The following is a 21,181-nucleotide window of genomic DNA, read 5'->3' as shown; positions in this document are numbered from 1 at the left end:
GAAAAAAAATCTGTTTTTCAGCCCATACCCAGCATAGTCAGTTGCCCAAGCAATGGGCATGTCAGAGATGGCTATGTTTAAGAACAGCATTTTGAACTTCTGTGCTTTAATTACGGTCTAAACAGCAAAGAAAACAACTTACTGGATATCAGATACAGTTGAAAAGTAATCCACATTTTCCGGGGGCAAATGAAGTAGTCCACATTTTAGAATCAGATTCTCTCTAAGAAATCGCCCGGCACACTCTGTTGCCTAGTGACTACGATACTGCATTGATGTGAGCTCTGAGGCACTGACTTTGCATTTGTAGCAAACTTTTAAAGGTGTATACAGTTCATATTCGACAGCTGAGGTAGAGTTGTCAAACCCCAGACAAAGAAAATGGTAGTTGCTATTATGCTATATTTTGGATTTAGCAGGTAAGATTCCTCAGTTTGCCAGTCGCCTTAGGGGTGGGGTCTAAGCTGCCGGTAAGTGAGGTTGGGGCATGGGGGTCGGTGGAGTGACAATCCTCTCTGCATGCAGGGTGCCTTCTAGCTAAAAGGGCACTGAAACAAGACATTCTCTGCCTTGGCTTCAAATGCCACAAAGCTTGAGCCAGCTGTGCAGACTGAAACATCTTCACACTGCGCTTTTTGCTTTTTAGGCAACACGGAGTGTGGAGCTGAGTAGCAGAGTGACGTGAAAGTAAGCGAGACGGCCCATAGACAATGCAAGGGAAGATAGGGAGCAGAAAAACAGACAACTCATGCAGAGCTTGACCCCAGTTTACCCACTGCCACACTAACCCAGTCACACACTCTCCCATCTGGGGACATCATTTCTTACAAGGACAACCGTCAAGAATTCCAGGTGCTCTGCCCCTAATGAAAGAAGTACACTGAGCTCACATTGTGCACACTTTTACGCAAGTCCATTTTCTATGCTATGTTAACAGCTACGGCCAGATGAGCAGTCTAGTGTTTCCTCCTCTCTTCTTCCGGGGTAACCTATTTGGCTCCTCTCCCCACCCATAGCACCAGAGCCAGCTCTCCTCACAGTAGCGGTCTGTGGAGGGAGTTTGGTGGGGCAGTGAGGAGGGGCGGGGGAGGGGCAGGGTGGGGAAATGTAAACACCGGAATATGGATGAACGGAGGTAAGTACACATTTAAATAAATAAAACGAATTCCTTTGCGCGCGCTGCATCGCAAAATGCGATGCAGCGCGCGCAACAAAATTAATTTTATTTATTTCAATGTTTACTTACCTCCGTTCATTCATATTCCGGTGTTTACATTTCCCCAGCCTGACCCTCCCCCGCCGCGCCTCACTGCCCCACCGAACTCCATCCATGGACCGCTACTGCCTCCTCACCATGGAGGAGTTTCAAATGTTCCGGCTCAGTAAGGTGGGGAGCGGGGTCCCGAAGGAGACCCCTGCTGCCGTTTTCCTGGCTCAGCAGAAGAGCATGATGGCGGGTATCAACAACAACAAGGGCTTCAGTACCTACTAGTCCCTTCTGACCTATATCCACTGACCGCACATCTTGCCTCTCCACTCTCAAATAACCTCCTGACCCATTGGTCCACCCTAACCACTGATTCTTACAATCCACTCACCTGGTCCCACATTCCAGAACTCCTCCGCTAATATACCCAGGCCCATTCTGCAACCCGTCCTTGTCTTTTATTTTAGCCTCTCTCTACCCAAGAACACACCTGGCCACCAGCATATAATGCAGTATTTCTTTCACAGATTATTTATTTCTTCTGCTTCCTATACAAGTTCTTTCCAAGTTGTCACAGGGTGTCTTCCAGAACTGCAATGCCACTACATGTGCCTCCCACAAAATCCGACCGTAGCCAGCATGCCACAAACTCAGTAAAAGACATTGTAATTTACAATGCCAATAGCTCAAACTCAAGCAAATGCGAGACCAATTTGCATTGCAAATGCTTGTTTTACATTATACCCGCTGCCCCTATCACTCCATCCAAATGTGGACCGAACATTCAATGCGAAGTAGAGGAGCAAATTCATTGACATCATAGTGGCTGTGGCACAGAAATAGTATGACATTTAAACTGCGACGCCATCACAGGAAGTGAAAAGTAACAGTCCTTGACACCACATGACCGTTTACCCTGATGATGTCACAACAGGTGGCATTATTCAAAGCACACGGTGCAATCACTGAAAATGACACAATTGAGGTGAATAAAGAAACCTATCAAAAATATGAAAATAATAAAAAAAATTATGAAGTACATTACATGTGATCTTTGTTGAACTCATGTAATAATTTGGTTACTGCTATGGAAGAGTACCGCCATGATGTGTAAGGACCACTGCTGTCAGTGGCCAGGGTCAAAGCCATCACAGATCATATCCAGCTATCAGATGCCTGGTATAGCTTTCTTTCAGCAGTTTCATATTCAAATGTCTGGAAAGGCCATCATATGCCGGAGAAAGCTATCAGAAGCTCAGGTAAAAACTCCTTGGGCCAAACTCAGACATCATATGCCTAGGTGCCGTCATCATGCGCAGGTACAGTCTCAAACATCAGAAACAACCTCAAAAGTAAGGTACAGTTTTAAATGTTAGATGCAACCTCTCCATCCAGGTAGGTGCTTCCATCATATACCAATTACATCTTCACACAACCAGATGATACCATCCTAGGTCGATGTATCTCCATCATGTGGTTATTTAACTCTCTTGGTACAGGCATCGTAGACAGGTACAGCCTCAAATGTCAAGAACCGCTTAAACGTAACATGCCAGTCACATCTTCAAATGTGCAAGCACATCCAGTGTGATGATATACCGAATTTAGCATTAGGTAATTACGTAAAGCCATCATAAGCCCAGGAACAGCTATTCTATATTCTGGTAGGATCATCATGTACGCAGGTACTGCCATCAATAAACGCATTTAGAATCACCATATGCCACTGAACAAAATCAGAGGCCCAATTAACATCTTATGTGATCAGTAGCACCTATCATATGACAAAACCAGTCTCATATTCATGTTTAAGTGTCCAAGAATTCCCATGGCAGGGGCCACCACTATATCAGCGGCTGCCATCATATGGCAATAGTTCAATTTCATGTGTCCTGGTGCAACAGAATACACACCCTTGCAGTCTTAAACTGCCAGGTGTGGTAACAGATGATGAATCACGTGTTTGGAAGAGATGAAGAGATTAGAAAAAGCTGTCTCAGTAGTTTGGTACATTCTCCTCTCCTCCACAATTGCCCATTATGAAATTGATCTTTTATGAACATGACTCCTGACATTGCAATTTCTACACTGGCGACAAGTACTTCTGGATGCCATGTGTGACATAAGTTTCAATTTGAAGTGCCTTAAGATTATGTTATCCATTTATTACCTACAAGGAGAAACAAGCATCATACACCAACAAATCAGTGATATAATCTAAACACAACCAGCATTTCTAGTTCTCAGATACTTCCCTGTGCACAGATCACAGTGTTTCTGAATAACAAGGACAAGTTAGAGTGTTCCGTTGCATTGATCTGTAAAACCGGAGGGGGAGAAAATTACATAGCCTTGAACTCTGATAAGGGTTTATTCAAGACAGGACCTTAGAAGTGTGACACAACTCAATTTTTTAAAAAAAGGGGTGGGGTCGTGGGACCTCAAACTTGTTGAACTCTTTACAGAGTCTTTACAAAAATATATGTTGTTGAAAAAGGGAAATTGATAATAGGTTGGCAAGATTTAGCAAAGTTAGGCTTGATGTTAATTCCTGGTTTGGATAATCCCATTGTTATAAATCCCAATTTTGTGAGCTCAATTACAGACTATACTCAAGAAATTAAGAATGTACTTAATGCTTATCCTGAAGTATTTGACTCAAGAATAGGTGTTATTCATAATTTTCAACACAATATAAAATTAAAGAAAAATGCCATAACCTTTGTACATGAAGCTAGAATAGTCCCATTGTCCATTAGGACAGAATTGAAGTCATTGCTGGACAAGTTAGTAAAAGAAAAGATAATCATTTCCCCCACTCATCCAAATGGGTAAGTCCAATTGTTATTGTACGAAAAAGGGAACGGGACATTCGCTTGTGTGCTGACTTGCGCACCCTTAATAGCAACATCCTGGTAGACTGCCGCACTCTGTTCAAAATTCAAGATTTACTAGCAAATCTCTCTGAAGCTAAATTGTTTTCATTATTAGATTTACGCTCAGCATGCAATAAAGTCCCTCTCGCTGCAGACTCCAGTGATCTCACAACATTTGTAACTGCATTTGGGCATACAAGTTCTTTAAACTTCCTTTTGGTCTGGCGTCTGCAGCAAGCGTATTTCAAAAATTTATGGACACAATTCTTTCAGGGATAAGGGGCACACACACATATCAAGATGATGTGCTAATTTATGCTAAGTCTTCTGAAGAACATAAGCTTATTTTGAAACAAGTACTACCGCAACACTACCGCATCCTTAGTTTGGATAGAGTTGGAAAAGTAGGGGGAGGGGTTGCAATTAGATACAAAGAGGCAACGAAAGTCACAATGATTGACTCCTTCCAAGATAACACAATGGAAATGTGCATATTTAAAATTGAGGTTACGCCTCAAGAAACCATAAAAGGCGCTCTTGTCTACCTCCCCCCAGGGCCATTAAAAGTTTTTAATTTTAAAATAAGGGAACAAATTAGCCCTTACACAATTAAATCAATGCAATTCCTGCTACTTGGAGATTTTAACGTCCACAGTGATGATAAGGAAAACGTAGAGGCGTCGAGTTTTCTAGCTGATATGGCCACTTTAGGCCTAAAAAAATTAATTCTGGGCCTACACACTCAGCCGGTCATACACTACATATCATACTCTCCACGTCCCCTCATATTGTTGCTGATCCTGCTTACCCACTAATATGGTCAGATCATTTTATGATTCCATTTAAAACTCAGAGCAATTGCAGACCCTTATTGATGGGATGTTCTGCGAAAGGTCCTCAAAGACATTGGCACAAGGTTACATCTGAATCTTTCGAACAAATTTACGCTCTCCCTGTTTTTAACAAGTTCATGGATAGCTCCACAAAATGTAAGATTTTTAACACATCCTTGAGTGACATGATAGATACACTGACGCCCATGTCATACCAGCTCGGCAACACTAGGAAAAATAATAAGTGAAGAATGGTACACTGATGTTTTACGCAGTGAAAAATCCAGGTGCAAATACTTAGAAAAATCTTGGCGTAAATTCCAGTTGGAGACAGATAAATTAAAATTCAAACTGGCCCTTACTAACTATCATAAGAGCCTAAAAACAGGCACGTAAAGACCATTTTATAACCAAACTTGACCAGGCAGGCAATTAATCAAAAGACCTTTATAAAATTCTTAAAGCCCTTACCCATCCTACTGCATGTGTACAGTTGAGAACCCCTTCGCAGGATCTATGTGACAATCTAGCCACATATTTTGATGACAAAATCAATTTGATCTATAAGCTATTTCCCCCAGAAATGGACCAGGGGCTACCTGTCAATTCCGAATTAGTACTGAGATTGGACTCAGGAGATGGTCGGAAACAGTTTAAACATATTGATGTTTCACAAGTGGAAGCCATGCTAAAAAAGGCTAAATCTGGATCTCCTTTGGATATTACGCCTGCACAGAAGTTTGCCCTTTTAGCCCCTTCTCTGGCTGCCCCCATTGCTGAGATCTTAAACTCATCACTATATGAAGGCAGTGTACCTTTAGACTGGAAGGCCACTCAAGTAATACCCATTCAGAAGAAAGATCAGGTGTCCGCCGAAGAGCTCTCCAACTACCGCCCCATTTCGCTTCTTCCTTTAATGGGTAAGATGGCGGAGAGCCATGTTAACATGCAGGTAATAGATTACTTTGAGATTAAAGGCATCCTTGACCCTTCACAGTCCGGATTTAGATCTAACTACTCATTGGGGTCACGGACTATATTAAAATGGCCTTAGATGACAATAAAGGAGTAATGTTGGTCCTGTTGGACCTAACCGCAGCCTTTGACACGGTCTCTCATCAGAAATTGGTTCTTCGACTGAGAGAGACCGGTCTGCAGAAGCTGGCGCTTAAATGGCTTGTCAGTTTTCTGGACCAGCGCACGCAAACTGTCAATCTGGCCATCTCCGCTCACAAACTGTGAAGCTTAGTAAGGGGCTGCCCCAGGGCTCTTGCTTGAGCCTGACCTTCTTCAATATCTATGTGGCCCCCTTGCTAAAGTCATCCGAAAGTATGGCTTTGTGCCATTCTCTTACGCCGACGACACTCAATGACTCCTATCCTTTGATAGAAAGCAAAGGGCTGCTGGCGGTCCCTCGTTTTAAGAAAATTTGAACTGGAGGTAAAACAGTTGCCTTCCTGGCCCCAAAATATTCCCTACCAGAGGAGCTTCGTAAATGTTTCAGTTTCACGCACTTCAGGCCTGAGATATGGAAATGTATGCCAGTCTGCTCTGTTTTCTATGCTAGCACAGAGATACCCCTGCGGGGGTGATTCCTGCGCTTTACAAATTCCCTACATACATACATACATTCTTTCAAATCAGCTGGGATCACATTAAAGATGGAAAAATGTTGATTTTTAGTCCAAGGTCTAGATTACTTGGGACATCACATTTTGAAAGATGGTATTACTCCAAAATGTTCTCTGGTCAAATCCATATCAGCAGTACCTCCACCCAAAGACAAAGAAGATCTCAAATCTTTTCTTGGCATGGCTGAATATTGTTCTCGTTTCATACAAAGCTATGCTTTCATTGTATAACCCTTGCAAAGTTTACTCAAGAAAGGGGAAAAGTATGTTTGGGGTGAGGAAGCTTTTCAGGCCTTTGTTTCTATTAAAAATCTAACTCTGCAAGCTCCTGCTCTAGGTTCTTGCAAATCTGGAGTTGATTGCACATTAATTGTTGATGCAAGTCAATTAGGATAAGGTGCAGTTCTCACACAAGTAATTCATGGTAAAGAAAGAACAATTGGATTTGCCTCAAGATTGTTGCTAAAATCTAAAATAAAGCCTGTAGCGACATAGAGAGGGAGGCACTGGCTTCTTCATGGGTCATTGAAAAGTTTAAAACCTTTCGTTGGGGCATGCATTTCATGCTTTACACTGACCATAAACCACTTTTACACATGCTCAATGGTAAAGGCTCAGGCAAAGCCTCGGCTAGTCTTATGAGACTTCTTTCTAAACTTCAAGAGTACAATTTTACTATTGCACATATTCCTGGAAGAATTAATGTGAGAGACGATTGTTTTTCTAGATTGCCTTCATCTGCGCCTGATTTTATAGATCTCAAGAATGATGTTGAATGTGTTGTGGTAACTTTAGAGGATGCATTCAGTTTTTCAAGCAATCACATTTCAAAATCTGAATGGTTAGATGCTGTGAATAAAGATGAACTTTTATTAAAAGTTCAAGAATATGTTCTCAAAGTATGGCCCAAGGGTAGAATACTGATTTCTCCCCTTAAACCGTTTGGTCAAATTCAAGAAGAGTTAACACTCTCAGATGGAGTACTAATGAGAAATGACCTTTGTATTCCACCTGCTCTAATTAGAAATACATTGGTGGAGGCAGCTCACTCTGGACACTTAGGTGTTGGTGGTACATGTAAGATGTTGAAACAATTTTTCTGGGGGCCTTCCTTAGAAACCCAAGTGTCAAATTGGATCTCAAAGTGTACCACTTGTTTGTTAACTGATGAGCAATGGTCAACTCACAATACTCCTTTACATACTGTTTCAATACCAGATTATGTCTGGTCTAAAGTTGCATTAGAGTTTGCAGGACCGTTTGAAATTCTTCCTACACAACAAAAGTACTTGATTGTTCTTGTGGATTATTGTTCCAAATGGGTCTATTTTGATGTTGTGTCCTCTGCTTCAACAAAGTATGTTATTGAGTTTTTAAAGAACATATTTGAAATAGAGGGAGCGTCTAGAGAATTGGTGACAGACAATGGCACTTATTTTACACCTGATCTTATAAAAAGTTTTGTAACAAACTATCAGATTAAGCATCTGCAGGTGGTGCTGTATTCTCCCACTTCAAATGGTGCAGAGGGTAAATAGATTTTTGAAGGAAGGGGTCCAGACAGTGATGGCTAATAATCTTGAAGTAGGACGTTTTCTTAGGCAAAAGATCTGGGCCTATTGTACAACGCCAGAGAGTACCACTGGTGTGTCTCCGTTTATTATGTTAAGAAAAAGATCACCCAAAACAGTGATTTGCCCTGACTGGATTAGGGATATTACTGGTAAAGAGAAGAAATGTTGGTTGAACCTGAGCAAAACTGCTAAAGTGACTTCCATTAAAGCACAAACCATTCAAAAGGAATATTATGATCCCAGGCATGGAGTCAGAAGTACAGATTTTCAAATTGGAGTCCTACTGTTGATTAAATCACCACAAGAGGTTAAAAAAGGTGAAACAAGATTTTCGGCTCCTCTTAAAGTGTTAAGAGTGTCCAAAGCTTCACTCGACTTTGAAGGGAGAGGATGGTGGAGTAAGAGATCCACAGTCAAGCTTAATAAAGAACAACCTAATTTAATTATAAAACACACACAAAAAATAGATAATGTACAAAGGGAAGACGCTTCTTGGTTATCTTTGAATGATCTGAGTGATTCTAATGCTACCACCACTGACGCAACTCTTATTCACAAAGGTTCTTCATCCAATCCCATACCAGTAAGATTGGAAAATAACTTAGATATGAATGTAACACCTGTGATAAGTGATATGTCTCCTCAAAAACCTGTTACAATGGGTTATACAAAAGTTACACGCAATGCTCCATTGCCAGCAAGATTCAAAGGGGCAGATTTATGAGCCCCTTGCACCTCATTTACGCCGCCGTTGAGTCACTTTTGTGATGCAGCAGCGGCGCAAATCCTGCGCCATGCTGCGGGGTATTTACAACGTGACGCATCTGGGAGATGCGTCACGTTGTAAAGCCCTGCGCCTGAAGTAGGCGTACCTGTGCAGGGGGGGCGTTCCGTCGCAGGAACGCCTCCTAAAAGTGGCTGAGTGAAATCTACAAGATTTCACTCAGTCACTTTTGAGCCAATGCTGCGTCAAAACCCTGCGCCTGCTTGAAGCAGGCGTAAGGATTGACGCAGCATTGTAATGATAGGGCACCCCCGAGCCTTGCTGGAGCTGCGTCGCGCTTGCGACGCAACTCCAGCAATGCGCCGCCCTTCTGCCATCAGATGCGTCGCGCATCTGTTTATCCTTGCGCCACGATGCGCTGCATTGTAAATGCGGCGCATCTATTGTGGCGCAAGGGTAAACTTTCGTGACGCATCTTTCCTGGCGCATCCCTGCTGATTTGCAGGGATGCGCCAGGAAACATAAATCTGCCCCAAAGATTTTTACATGCAATAGCTCCTTTCAATGTATGCAATGCATTTATTCTGTTTTAGGCTTTGTTGACATGTATATACTTGCTTGTTTAAAAGAAGGAAAAGAAAGCATATACATCTATATTGTTGTAAAGGAGGGAGATGATGTAATGTTGGTACTTTCGTCCTTCATTACTTTCTGTGTCATCTCTCTTGACACACCGTATGTATACATGTTATTGTTTGATGTGGCCCTGCTGTTCGAGTTCCGTCTCCGCGGTAATTATCGTTGAATTCCAACAGTTCAACGTGCAAACCAGCAGAGAATGATCTCTCGAATGTGGGCTCCTTGTACTTATGGAGAAATAAAGAAGAAATCTATAAAGTATACCTAAGCATTTCTCAGTTTCATTATACTCAGCATAAGTAAGACCTGGAGGCACTTTCTTTACAAAGACTGTGTGGCATCCTGAGCATCTTAGAGTTCTATACCTGTTGCCAGGTGATAGAGAATGTTATTGTCTGACTAAGATGTGAGTTCAGTTGAAGCCTTGATGTTAACCTGAAGACAGGCTACTTGTGGATGGGATCCTTATTCCTGGAATAAACCTTTTAACTTATATCACAACTCATTGTGTAGTTGGATTCTTACAATTGGCGATGAGGATGGTTGTATGATTCCAACAAGAACTAAGAAGGATCTCAACACTACTTCCATTCATGAAGGAAACAACTCCTACAAACTCAATTATCAAGGTATTATCTCTCCATTATACCATAAGTCTGCTTGAAATCGACTGACAGCATATATAAGTCTTTCTAGCCTTGGACTAAGTTTTGAAAGTGAAGAGATACTTTTGCCTTTTAATTTTGAGTGGAGTTGGCTGGACATGTGACTGTTTTGTGTGCACAAAGTCAAGATCGTTTTAAGCCTGCAATATAATTAATAAAATCTATTTGAAGATAAGAATATAACAACTTCTCTAATTCAGCTGATTCGCATATTTGTGGAACTTTGTATCTGAAATTAAGAACATCAGCGTGACACTGTGCTTATTTTCAAGTGTGCTGGACTGTCGAGTTAGAGGATTTAGTGCTGATTCAATGTGACGTTACTCAAGTAGTGGAAGCTAGAGCACCGATAATTTAGTGGAAATATAAAGTTTTGCACTTTATACTCTTCGTCAACCCAAGCGCATCTTTTAAAATTACACGTAGCATCGTACCTCGTTCCACTGCACGTGTTGTATAGTGCTTATGGAGAAACCTGTGCTGAACACGAAGAAATATTTTGCCTAATGTCAAATGAGCAGTGTCAGGTATGGTATTTATAACATGCTGCATCCTCCTTAGTAAATTAGTAATCTACGGCAGGAAATGGAGTAACAATTTCTTAAAGATGAGCAGTTTGTAACCAAAGGTCATGTACACTATTATATCAGAAAATATGGGCAATTTCTAATACATATTGTCTTGTCAATGTAAGTATGACCATGTAACAGTGACATACTAAATGTTTTAAATATGTGAGGCTGTATGTGATGTGCCCCTGGAGTATCTCAAGTGAACATGTGTTTTCGCACCCCATTGGCACTTCTAAATATGTGGGACATTTGTAGTGCTGCCTGTGAATATGTGAAACCATATATGGAGTGCTCTGGAGTGTCACATATAAAATATGATTCTGTTTTATTTTCTCATGTCAGTATATATGACCTATGTAGAGTGTCACCAGTCAGTATGCAAGCTGTTCCACAGTGTCACATTTGATTAAGTGATTTTGTGCCAGGTTGTGACTTTTGAATCAGTGATGCAGCCATAGGGTCACCCACTAGAAAGTCACCTTCAAATCTTTGAGATGGTGCTCCCAGAGTTTAACCTTGTAGCAGTGTGAAGCATTGTAGCAAATAAGAACAAAGCCAAGCTCCTGTCTCCACCTTCAGGTCCACAAGGTGCAGTAGCAACTACACCAAAAATAATGGAGGAGCAGTCACCCAATCTATGGTTATTTTTATGAAGGGCCTTTCACCTAAAGGAAAGTATGATGGCATTCAGATAAACATTCCACAGTATGTTATGGAGACTAGTCATGTTGGTACTGAAAATGCACTTTACATGGGGTGTTGATTTCTATGGTCCACAGCTGGTGTAGAAACCATCCATTACTGTCATTGGCTAAATTCCCACCTAAGTTTTGTTTACTCTCCTGCCACCTCAAAGTGTCTCTAGTCATGGCAGGGGCTCTTTGGTGGACAAATCCTTGCTGCAGTGCAATAGTACTTTTAATAAAGCCGATGACCAATGTGATAGAGGACTTGCATACTCTACCTTGTATGGCAATTCTGGCATTAAAACTCTATTGACGAAAAAAATAGCAAACCTGCATGCCCATTTTTAAATCTACCTGCAGGTGCTGATTAACTACTGTTTGGAATTCACCAATTCCAATTGGTATCAGTATGGAAAATTGTGTATGTTGCATGCTTTCTCCACGGAAGACTTCTCAGTACAGGGGGAATGAATGTGCATATACAAATGCAGTTTTTAAAAACAAAAAGTGTCTTTCTCCACAGGGAAGATATTTTCCCCTTGAAGAAAGCCCTTCACCTACACCACCATCAAAAGTGGGGTGTTGTTTCTCTTTCTCCAATGGAAGAAGTAGTAGGCAAGCTCTGTGCTTCAATAAGTCTCCAACCTTTTCCAGGGTGGGAAGAGGTTGTATCGTAGTTTGGGAATATCAATAAACTTCTAAGTCGGTGGGTATTCCCTAACTTTCAAGATATACCAATCCTTGAATTTATCACCTCTTTATTTGATTTACCACTACGGAGATCTCCATACTCCTGGCTGAGATCTAGTGTTGTTTCTCTTTCTCCAATGGAAGAAGAAGTAGGCAAGCTCTGTGCTTCAATAAGTCTCCAACCTTTTCCAGGGTGGGAAGAGGTTGTATCGTAGTTTGGGAATACCAATAAACTTCTAAGTCGGTGGGTATTCCCTAACTTTCAAGATATACCAATCCTTGAATTTATCACCTCTTTATTTGCTTTAACACTACGGAGATCTCCATACTCCTGGCTGAGATCTATGTCCTAGTAAATGGCCTTACTCCTGCTGAGAATCCTTTTGTGAATTCCTGGCAGGGGTAAAAGAAATGTGGTCGTACAAGTCGAGTTTACAACCAAAATGTACATTTGTGAATAGGGCCTTGAATCAGCCTCTTACTACTCTCTTGAGCTAGTTATATTCGAATTGCAGTTTTTTAGTGAAACATCACAATACTTAAAAAAGCCTCTGCACTCCTTCACCTGCTTCAGGTAGTAGTAGCCAACAGGTGTGTTCATAGAATAGAAAATAAAATGCTAATGCTTTTTGTGCCATAAACACTTTGTCAAGAGACATTAAAAACAATTAGCAGTGCAGAATACTGACTGCCTGGTCTTTAACCATCATGAAGGCATTTCTGAAATGAATTATTCTTCAGTAGTTGCACTTTGCAAAGCCATTGGACAAAACACATTCAGCAAAAAATCAGCCTCAGTAAAAGTACTCCAGCAGAGGGTTGCTAATTTCTTGCTCTATGGAATTTACAAATGTTCCAGTAGTACTAAGCCTAGATAGCTGGAGATGCAAATAGCTCTAGGTATACTCCTGCAAATGTACTGTGACATATTCTCCAGGCTACCATTTTCACAGTCAATAATTTTACAAAGAATAGACTTAAGCCAGAGCCTTCAAACTGGGGGGATTAGGTTATCAAGGGAGTGGGGGAACGAGGCACTGGTAAACACGAGGAGAGCTGAGGATGGAGCTGTGCTATTAGTGACAAAAGCGAGAGTGGAATTAAGACACTGTGTAATAGGCTGTCATTACATTTTTGGGGGGTCTTAATAACCCTCAAAGTCTTTCCGACCGCTACTTCTGATAAAGAATCACTCTGTCCATCGCATGTTGGCAATCATATATTTGATGGCATTTTCAAAGGGTTTAACTGAACATAACTACAATGGGTGAATTGTTTTAAAACAATGTTATAATATAATTCTGTCCAATTGTGAAAAAACAAGTTTGTTATTCTGAGGGAGAGGGCCAATAAAGTTTTTGTACATGGGGAGGTCTTAAAATATTTGCCTTAAACACTGAGGAAATGTGCACCATGTACAAATACACTTTTCTTTTGGAGAATGCCCATCCCCTACATGGGATGTATGACGTTACAACGCATACTTTTACAACGCATGCACTTACAACGCAATTTTTACAACGCAACATCCACTACAACGCATTCCATTACATCGCATGACACTACAATGCATTTTAAAAAACAACCTTTACAACGCATTCCATTACATCGCATACTACCTTTACAACGCATACCATTACAGCGCATAATGTTACATTGCATTTAAGGTAAGTATTGGATAGTATAGGGGTAAAAATTACTATTCTTACTCCAGGGGGTGCAACAGTAGGGTAAGTGTTGGATAGCATAGGGGTAAAAATTACTATTCTAACTCCAGGGGGTGCAACAGTAGGGTAAGTGTTGGATAGTATAGGGGTAAAAATTACTATTCTAACTCCAGGGGGTGCAACAGTAGGGTAAGTGTTGGATAGTATAGGGGTAAAAATTACTATTCTAACTCCAGGGGGTGCAACAGTAGGGTAAGTGTTGGATAGTATAGGGGTAAAAATTACTATTCTAACTCCAGGGGGTGCAACAGTAGGGTAAGTGTTGGATAGTGTACGGGTTAAAAATTACTATTCTAACTCCAGGGGGTGCAACAGTAGGGTAAGTGTTGGATAGTGTAGGGGTTAACAATTACTATTCTAACTCCAGGGGGTTCAACAGTAGGGTAAGTGTTGGATAGTATAGGGGTAAAAATTACTATTCTAACTCCAATGGTATGCATTGTAATGGTATGCGTTGTAATGCCTGCGTTGTAGTGACATGCGATGTAGTGTCTGCGTTGTAATGGTATGCGTTGTAATGGTATGCGTTGTAGTGTCATGCGTTGTAAAGGATGTTCCGTTGTAATGCCTGCGTTGTAAGTGTAGTGTGATGTAATAGTTGCGTTGTAAAGGTTGTTTCCCACAACATGTCTTTCAGGTTTGGAGGTGAGCTGCTCCCTTTATCATCCTAGCAGGAGGGTAACTGCAGCCTTTTCCTGGAGTAAGAGTGTTAACATTTTGTTAGGTTCTGTGATCAGAACCTAGAACAGATGCCCCCTTGATAACTGTGTCCAAGGGGGAAACTGGAACGTGTAAAAGTCTGAGAACAACAGTTGCAGGCTGATGCCCGTCCTGTCGGTCACAGACAACGTATTCTCTTAAATAAATACCTTTATTTACTTGAAAGTCCCCTAGCTGTTAGAACCTTTTACATATCCAGGGTGGAAATGGTTGGATTGGAGTGTTGTGACTCTCCACTAATGTACAAGTTTGTAAGGTATTGACAAACTTAGAAGGCTGACCAAGCCTTGTTCCGTCCACTTCCACCCCTTGAGTATGCGTTAGCACTGAGCATTTCTCTGCAGTCATGGCAGAGAAATAAAAAGTAGCAAATCCATTTACGCCTGCAAGGATTCTTTTTGTGAATTAAGGTATTTTTGTTTGCAAATGTACGTTTACGACTGAAAATGTCTTTGCCAATTTCCCCCCCTGTGTGTCCTATTACTGGTTCATTATTAATCGTGTGCTCAAAGAATGCACCTAAGAGTCTCCTGTAATATTATATAAATCACTCATTCCATTTACATCATGTATGTGCCTTTGCTTTTTACACAAGTTCTCTACCAACCCATATCTATCTTTCTTGTTGTGTTAGAATCTCTCTGTATCTTTGCTGTTCCTTTTGCTTTAGGTTCTGTGATCTCTTCATCATGGCTTTAGCTGGTCACATTTGCTGACCTTGTGAATCTGCTTTCAATCAGGCTTGTTTTTGTTTTGCTGAAGTATTTGTTTTTTTGCTTTTTTCTGTATCATGTGCGCAGTCTGGCTGTAATTATCATATCCCGAATAAACTATTGATTATCAGGTCTTGGTTTGAATTCCATGTGTTCTTTTGACTATCAGTTATTATAGTGAAGAGATAACTGTTTACAGTTCAATGCATTTCCATGCATGTTTTTGTTGTTTCTATTGTGTTCCTTTTTGATGCATGCTTGATAAATTGCTGTGTAGTGCCAGGTTTGTCACTCATACTTTCTGGAGGCATTCACAGACATGTCATTGAGAGGGATTCCATAAACCTTTTATAAGACAGAAGCACTAGACATGGTTTTAGGGACACTTATGTGGGAGGGAGCCTCACATTGCCCCTATATTAGACCAAATCACCAGCTCCGTGTTATTGCTTTGCACCAACCACTCAGGATTGGCAAATGCAGGATTTCACAGGATGAAAGCCCATGAATGGCCAAATGAACGATAATAGAGGAGAATCACAGCTACTTTCCATAAAGGCATTTCAGTAAGGTCTCTGCCTTCTTCCTCTGAATCAGAATCTCAATCCTTATATCAGTCATGAAAGGGGAGGACATTTAGCAGATGAAGGCAGAGAAGGATGATGAGTTCCACATACAATATAGGCTTCTTTGTTTATTCAGCTTTCGCCACACAGATGGGAGGTATGGGAGTCTCTTTGATAGACCATGCTGCCATCCCTATATCTTCATGCAGGAACTTTACCAGGGGAACCCTACTTCCACTCAGCGCCACCACAGACATCTGCTAATGACAGATGAATCACCAACCAGGAGATTATAGGGTTGTTTGGTTTAGGTGGTGACATGATGTGGAGTGAAGCAAGTGCTCATTCCATCAGGTCAGAGACATTAAATAAGATAGTGAGTAAGAATTCAGGGAGGGAGAGAGAAGGAGAGTTTATATAAACAGGAGAAATCCTTAGGAAGCAATAGTGAGGAAACATATTTCTTCAGTACATTTAGGAATGTGTGCTTCATCAGAATAAATGCTTTTCAAGAGAGACAACTATTGAAAGCTGTTTAACCATTATGAGCAGTGGAGAACTTCTTGGAAATGGTATATCTTAGTCAGGGATATCTTTCACTGCTCTGTATACCAGGGGAAGGGATCCAACAGATTTTGTAAAAATATTTGTTGCTTGCATTTTAGACTAATTCAATACACGTTGAAGGAGTTGTTCTAAGCTGTTTGTAGACCTTTAAAGACTAGAAAGCTGACACATTGGTTTGTACATATTCAAATACTTTTGTTTACCAGTGCTCAACAATGCACAGCACAACTTCACCACTTAGATCTTATCTCCATCATTGTAGAGTAAATGTAGCAATCACAAAATCTCAGTGCTATAGCAAGAATGTTAGTTTTTAAGAACTGAGCTGGCTGAACCTTCTGGACCAGCCACCACAGAAAACACAGCTAGGAAAGGGTCTTCTCAGCATCACTCAAAATTAGATAAATGATGCTCAATGCTAATAACAATCATTAATATTAACTAAGGACCACTTGGAGTTCTAACACTTTATTTATATCACATCCTGCCTCAAAGGCAGAGCAACTGTGATCATGCTTCCCTGTACTGAAATATGTTCTTTGAAGAGCAAGTAAGTTCAGGGATCCAGTAATACTGCTGGATTATCCACTCATTTTTTCCCAACATATGTGATTTCTTTGATTGAGTGCATGGTAATAAAAAAGCTACTTTTATTCACAGCACACATGCACTGCATACAAACTGATCTGATGTTGAATGTATCTGAAGATGTTTTGCGTGTTACATTTGCACTTTTTTAGAAATGAATGTGATTCTGGCTAGTTTATGGCAACTGTCTTTAAAGAAGAACTTCTAACATTGTTAAATTCAGGCTCTAGGAGATTTAAAAGAGGAATTAATATACTTCTGTCTCAAAGAAAGGTAAAGTCTTTAGTTCCTGACTTTGCCAAGAACCTTCATATCCAGAGGAAAATCAATGTCCATGCTGTCCCGACCTTGGCAAAAAAAAAAAGGTGCTCGCAGACTTGCAGTGCACACCAACCCCCCACTTTTACTTTTCTCTTTATATGATAAGGTGGGGTCCATGGACACATATGTTCAAGCATTTGACTCAAAAAGACCTAATGACTCCTTTGGAAGACTGAGTAGTTTCAAATTTGGGAGGTTATGGTGTGTATTTTAGGCAAGACTAATCCTTGTGGTCGTGTTCAAACTAATACGCGTAGGAATTTATTTACTTTCATGGAGTATCATCAGATGGAAAACCTTGATTCAAAAGGTTTTCAGAATGAGCCTGGGCCAGTTGCCTTCATTACTAGGAATATTCTAAACCATCTTATTCTTAGTTCAACGTGGGCACTAGTGTTTACCAAGAGAACCAGACACAATAAAGCAGGGAGAATCACCTTGAAAAATAGGTAAATATGTTATACTTAATTTATTACACACAAAATATTACTTTTTGGAGTAAAGCCTAGTGGACTATAAAAAGTAACTACAGCTTATGGACAAACCTAGCAAGTATCTTATCAGCTACAGCTAGCCAAAGCTTAATTTGTCAGCACACCAAATCTCAAGGCTGCTTCCTCTACAATACGCTTCATGCCTCTTTCATACACGGCAGACACCCCTTCCCATTTATCTTGCTCTTGCCTGTCCCTGCCTGCTCCATTTCAATGTGATGATATTTCTGTCTTTCCCTTCCTCCTTCTTTACCCTTTGTGTGATTTTCTCTCTCCAACTGCCAGGAAATGGCCGATCAGGAAAAATAAGTGCCGGTTCCCAAAAAGGAGTGCGGGTAGCCCCCCCCCCCCCCAGCTCAAATAAAACACTGCAGTCAGCTGTGCCAAAACAACTCCGTGTTGGAAATACTTATGTAAACCATGTATCTGGATTGTCTATGGCTCCCAGCAGCTCAGTAGCAATGCACTCTCTCCCTCTCCTCAATAAACAACAACAGGGAATAGGCTCCCAAAACAGGACTAAGAGATCATATGCCTGAAGGCCACTCACTTCCCGCATCTTGGAAAAATTTACTGAATGATTTAGCATGCTTTTTTAAATATTTATATTTTCAGTCACCCATCCCACCAATCACAATGACAGCAAGCAAAAAGAATGACAGTTTAAAAATTCCATACCAATAATTTCACGTATCAGCTTAGAGAAATCAAAAATGTTAAGTAATGGGTGGTGGGTAAATTAGTTGAACATTGATGGACAAATGCCTAACCCGGGTACAATTATTATATCTGCACAAGTCTTTGACAATAGCATGCTTTTGGATTCTGGCACAACATGGAGAGCACCAAGTCTTCCAGTGAGAGAATATGCTGAACAATCAGAAGAACCTGGAAGAGACATATTAATTGAAGCACTCCAGACATCTTATGACTACAGCATCCTGGAGGCCTCTAATGATGAAGGCCAATGGGCAACAGCCCCAGTTCTCCACTTAATCACTATAATTTTACCCAGTTCTTGACTTGTTTTGGAATAAGTGCTGGAGCCCAATGTTTTTCTCAGATCCTGTGCCGGTGCTGTCAAAGGTCAGGGTGCTGAATACCAAGTCTGAGTAATCTTCATTGCATATCATGCCTCTTTTATCCACTACAAGACACTTCCCTACTTTATCTCTCTTGCAGGTTCTTTTTCATCACTGCTTTCTCCCTTTGTCACTGTTTTCCCATCCTTCCTTTCCTCCTCCATTTTTTTACTTTTGTGTGTTTCTCTCTTCTGCTCTGGTTCAAAAATCCGTTGAGGAAAAAATAAGTGCTGGTCCCAAAAAGTAAGTGCCAATTAGTCCCACTTGCAACCACTAGTTCATACTAAGCACTGATTGTACCATTCATGTACCTCCAGGCATTTTCTCATACTTTTCTTTCATATAAATAAAAGCCATAAGCTGCTAATAAATTCAATGGAGAACTTTTTTGTGAGAAAGAAATGTACAAATACCTAGACAATATGCTCCTTTTTCAACTGCCTTTCCATGAAACATTCTGAACATAATGGATATCACTGGTTCATGCTTGAATGGCACATTGTTTTAAGAGCTTTCTCTTAGAAGCAGCTGCTTGGTATAATATGCTTCTCTGAGCTCAGAAAAGCAATTTCAATAATAATGGAATGATCACAGTTTACTTTTCATCTATGATGAGAACCCATATTCCAAATCTCCACTTACCTTTCATCACATTTGATCAAAATCACACTGTCAGTACCGATTCCCAAAGCTGAAGCTCCTTTCTTTACAGAGAAGTGACTCTGAAATGGAAGGGTTGGGTTTTATTTATTTTCTTTCACAAAAGCAATTTACATTCAACTTTATGGAATTCGCATTTCTTCACATTGTTTACAGAACAGCGTTATTTGTAATAATGGAAGAAATTTGACTTATTTCACCCAAGCAGACCTACTTGTCTAAATCTTTCTTTTAGAATAATATAATGGATACAATAATACATAATTTGCTTGATTTTATTATTAATGACCACATAATAGTGTATGGATTCCTCCAAGACAACATGCATTTGAGACTATTGGAAGTAGAAAGTTACGGTCTTACAAATCCTTAGCTGTATTATCTCCCATGAAGTGCTTATACGAGCACCATATCATGTCACATGACCAATGATTTATTTAGAAATGTGAAATCATGAAATTAGGTAGAGGAGAGTCGTTTATGAATGGGGTAAGACAAAGAAATGTGGGTTGTGCATATTGTCAGAACACCTTTCAGAGGGCCAGGCGCATGCAGCGGCTAATGGGCCCAACCGTGGTGAATGAGGCTTTTCACTCCTGCTGTGCTGGGGCCCAGCCTAGTATGGATCCTGAGCAACTCGGCCACGCACCCCTTCAGCACTTGACTCTCAGTGGTGGACGCGGATGAGTAGTGACAGGCTACCCTGGGGGGCGGGGGAGAAGAGTGTAGATACAGGGAAGTAAACACGACTCATAACTAAGTGTGAACAATAAATGAATGTCCAGTCCAAATCTTACTTTTAAATGAAAAAGTATTTTATTTCTAACTCAACACTTGCAACGGAATAACGGTACTCATATGCAATAACACACTCCCAGGCAAATCCCTGTCCCACCCTCTACCTTGCAACATGCTTGGGGTTATTTCTCATTCACTGGTGGCCGCATCGAGGAATGCGTACTGGTAGGCCGCACTCAACAGTTCCCTTTAAACTCCCTAGTTATAAGTCAAAAGTGTCTATGGTGCCACAGCACTGAGCCCCTCGGGCACCACAGGCTCAGTGCCAGTCTTACCCGCTCAGGTGGAATGGAAGTGTTCAACTGGACGGTAATTGCCCTCTCCGTGGGTGCTCCTGAGTCCAGGTCCCATTCAGCGAAGACGGACGGGGCAGCACCCTTCAGGCACAGGCTCCCTCCTTCGAGCAGCGCTGCCAGCTCTCCAGCAATCAGGGCTGCAGGCACTCATCAACATGACGTAACTCATTCTTCCCCCAATAGGAGGGGAGAGGTGGGGAGGCTTCTCAGGCTCCCAACTGGAGCTCCCATAAGGGTGCGGCCTCTTCAACCGCGTCATTGCGATTGTTGGGGAATCAGTCAGGTGCAGTTGGCTAATTGGTCCCATTGGTCATGGCAGTAATCCTCTTGTCCAGGCCATGGCCCAAACACTTGACAACAGTGGTACCGGCAGCACCTCCTGAAATAAGGGGTTGCCACTTTCCTCACAATCGGGCGCAGACTCTTCCAGTGTGTTCGCCCTCACTTGAGCAGCTCCTCCTGGCACATGGGGACGCTGATCTTGATGGACACAAGTCTCACACTCCTGGCCCAAATAAGTTCAACTGTGGCCCTCTCTGGCATACAAAGTTG

The 21,181-nt window shown here is 41.2% G+C and overlaps 1 protein-coding gene across 1 annotated transcript in view; it reads right to left on the bottom strand.

The window, feature by feature from the left end:
• The window catches only part of GAD2 (glutamate decarboxylase 2), a 498,210-nt gene that overhangs the window by 248,466 nt on the left and 228,563 nt on the right, over positions 1–21,181 (bottom strand). The window contains exon 8 of the mRNA XM_085631697.1: positions 19,518–19,597. Coding sequence (XP_085487823.1) covers positions 19,518–19,597 — 80 coding nt within the window. The remainder of the gene's footprint in view (positions 1–19,517; positions 19,598–21,181) is intronic.

This window comes from Triturus cristatus, chromosome 10 (assembly GCF_964204655.1).
Source record: "Triturus cristatus chromosome 10, aTriCri1.1, whole genome shotgun sequence".
In the NCBI taxonomy this organism is placed as follows: domain Eukaryota; kingdom Metazoa; phylum Chordata; class Amphibia; order Caudata; family Salamandridae; genus Triturus; species Triturus cristatus.
Note: the sequence above shows the minus strand (reverse complement) of the source record. Positions and strands in the feature narration are given on the sequence as shown.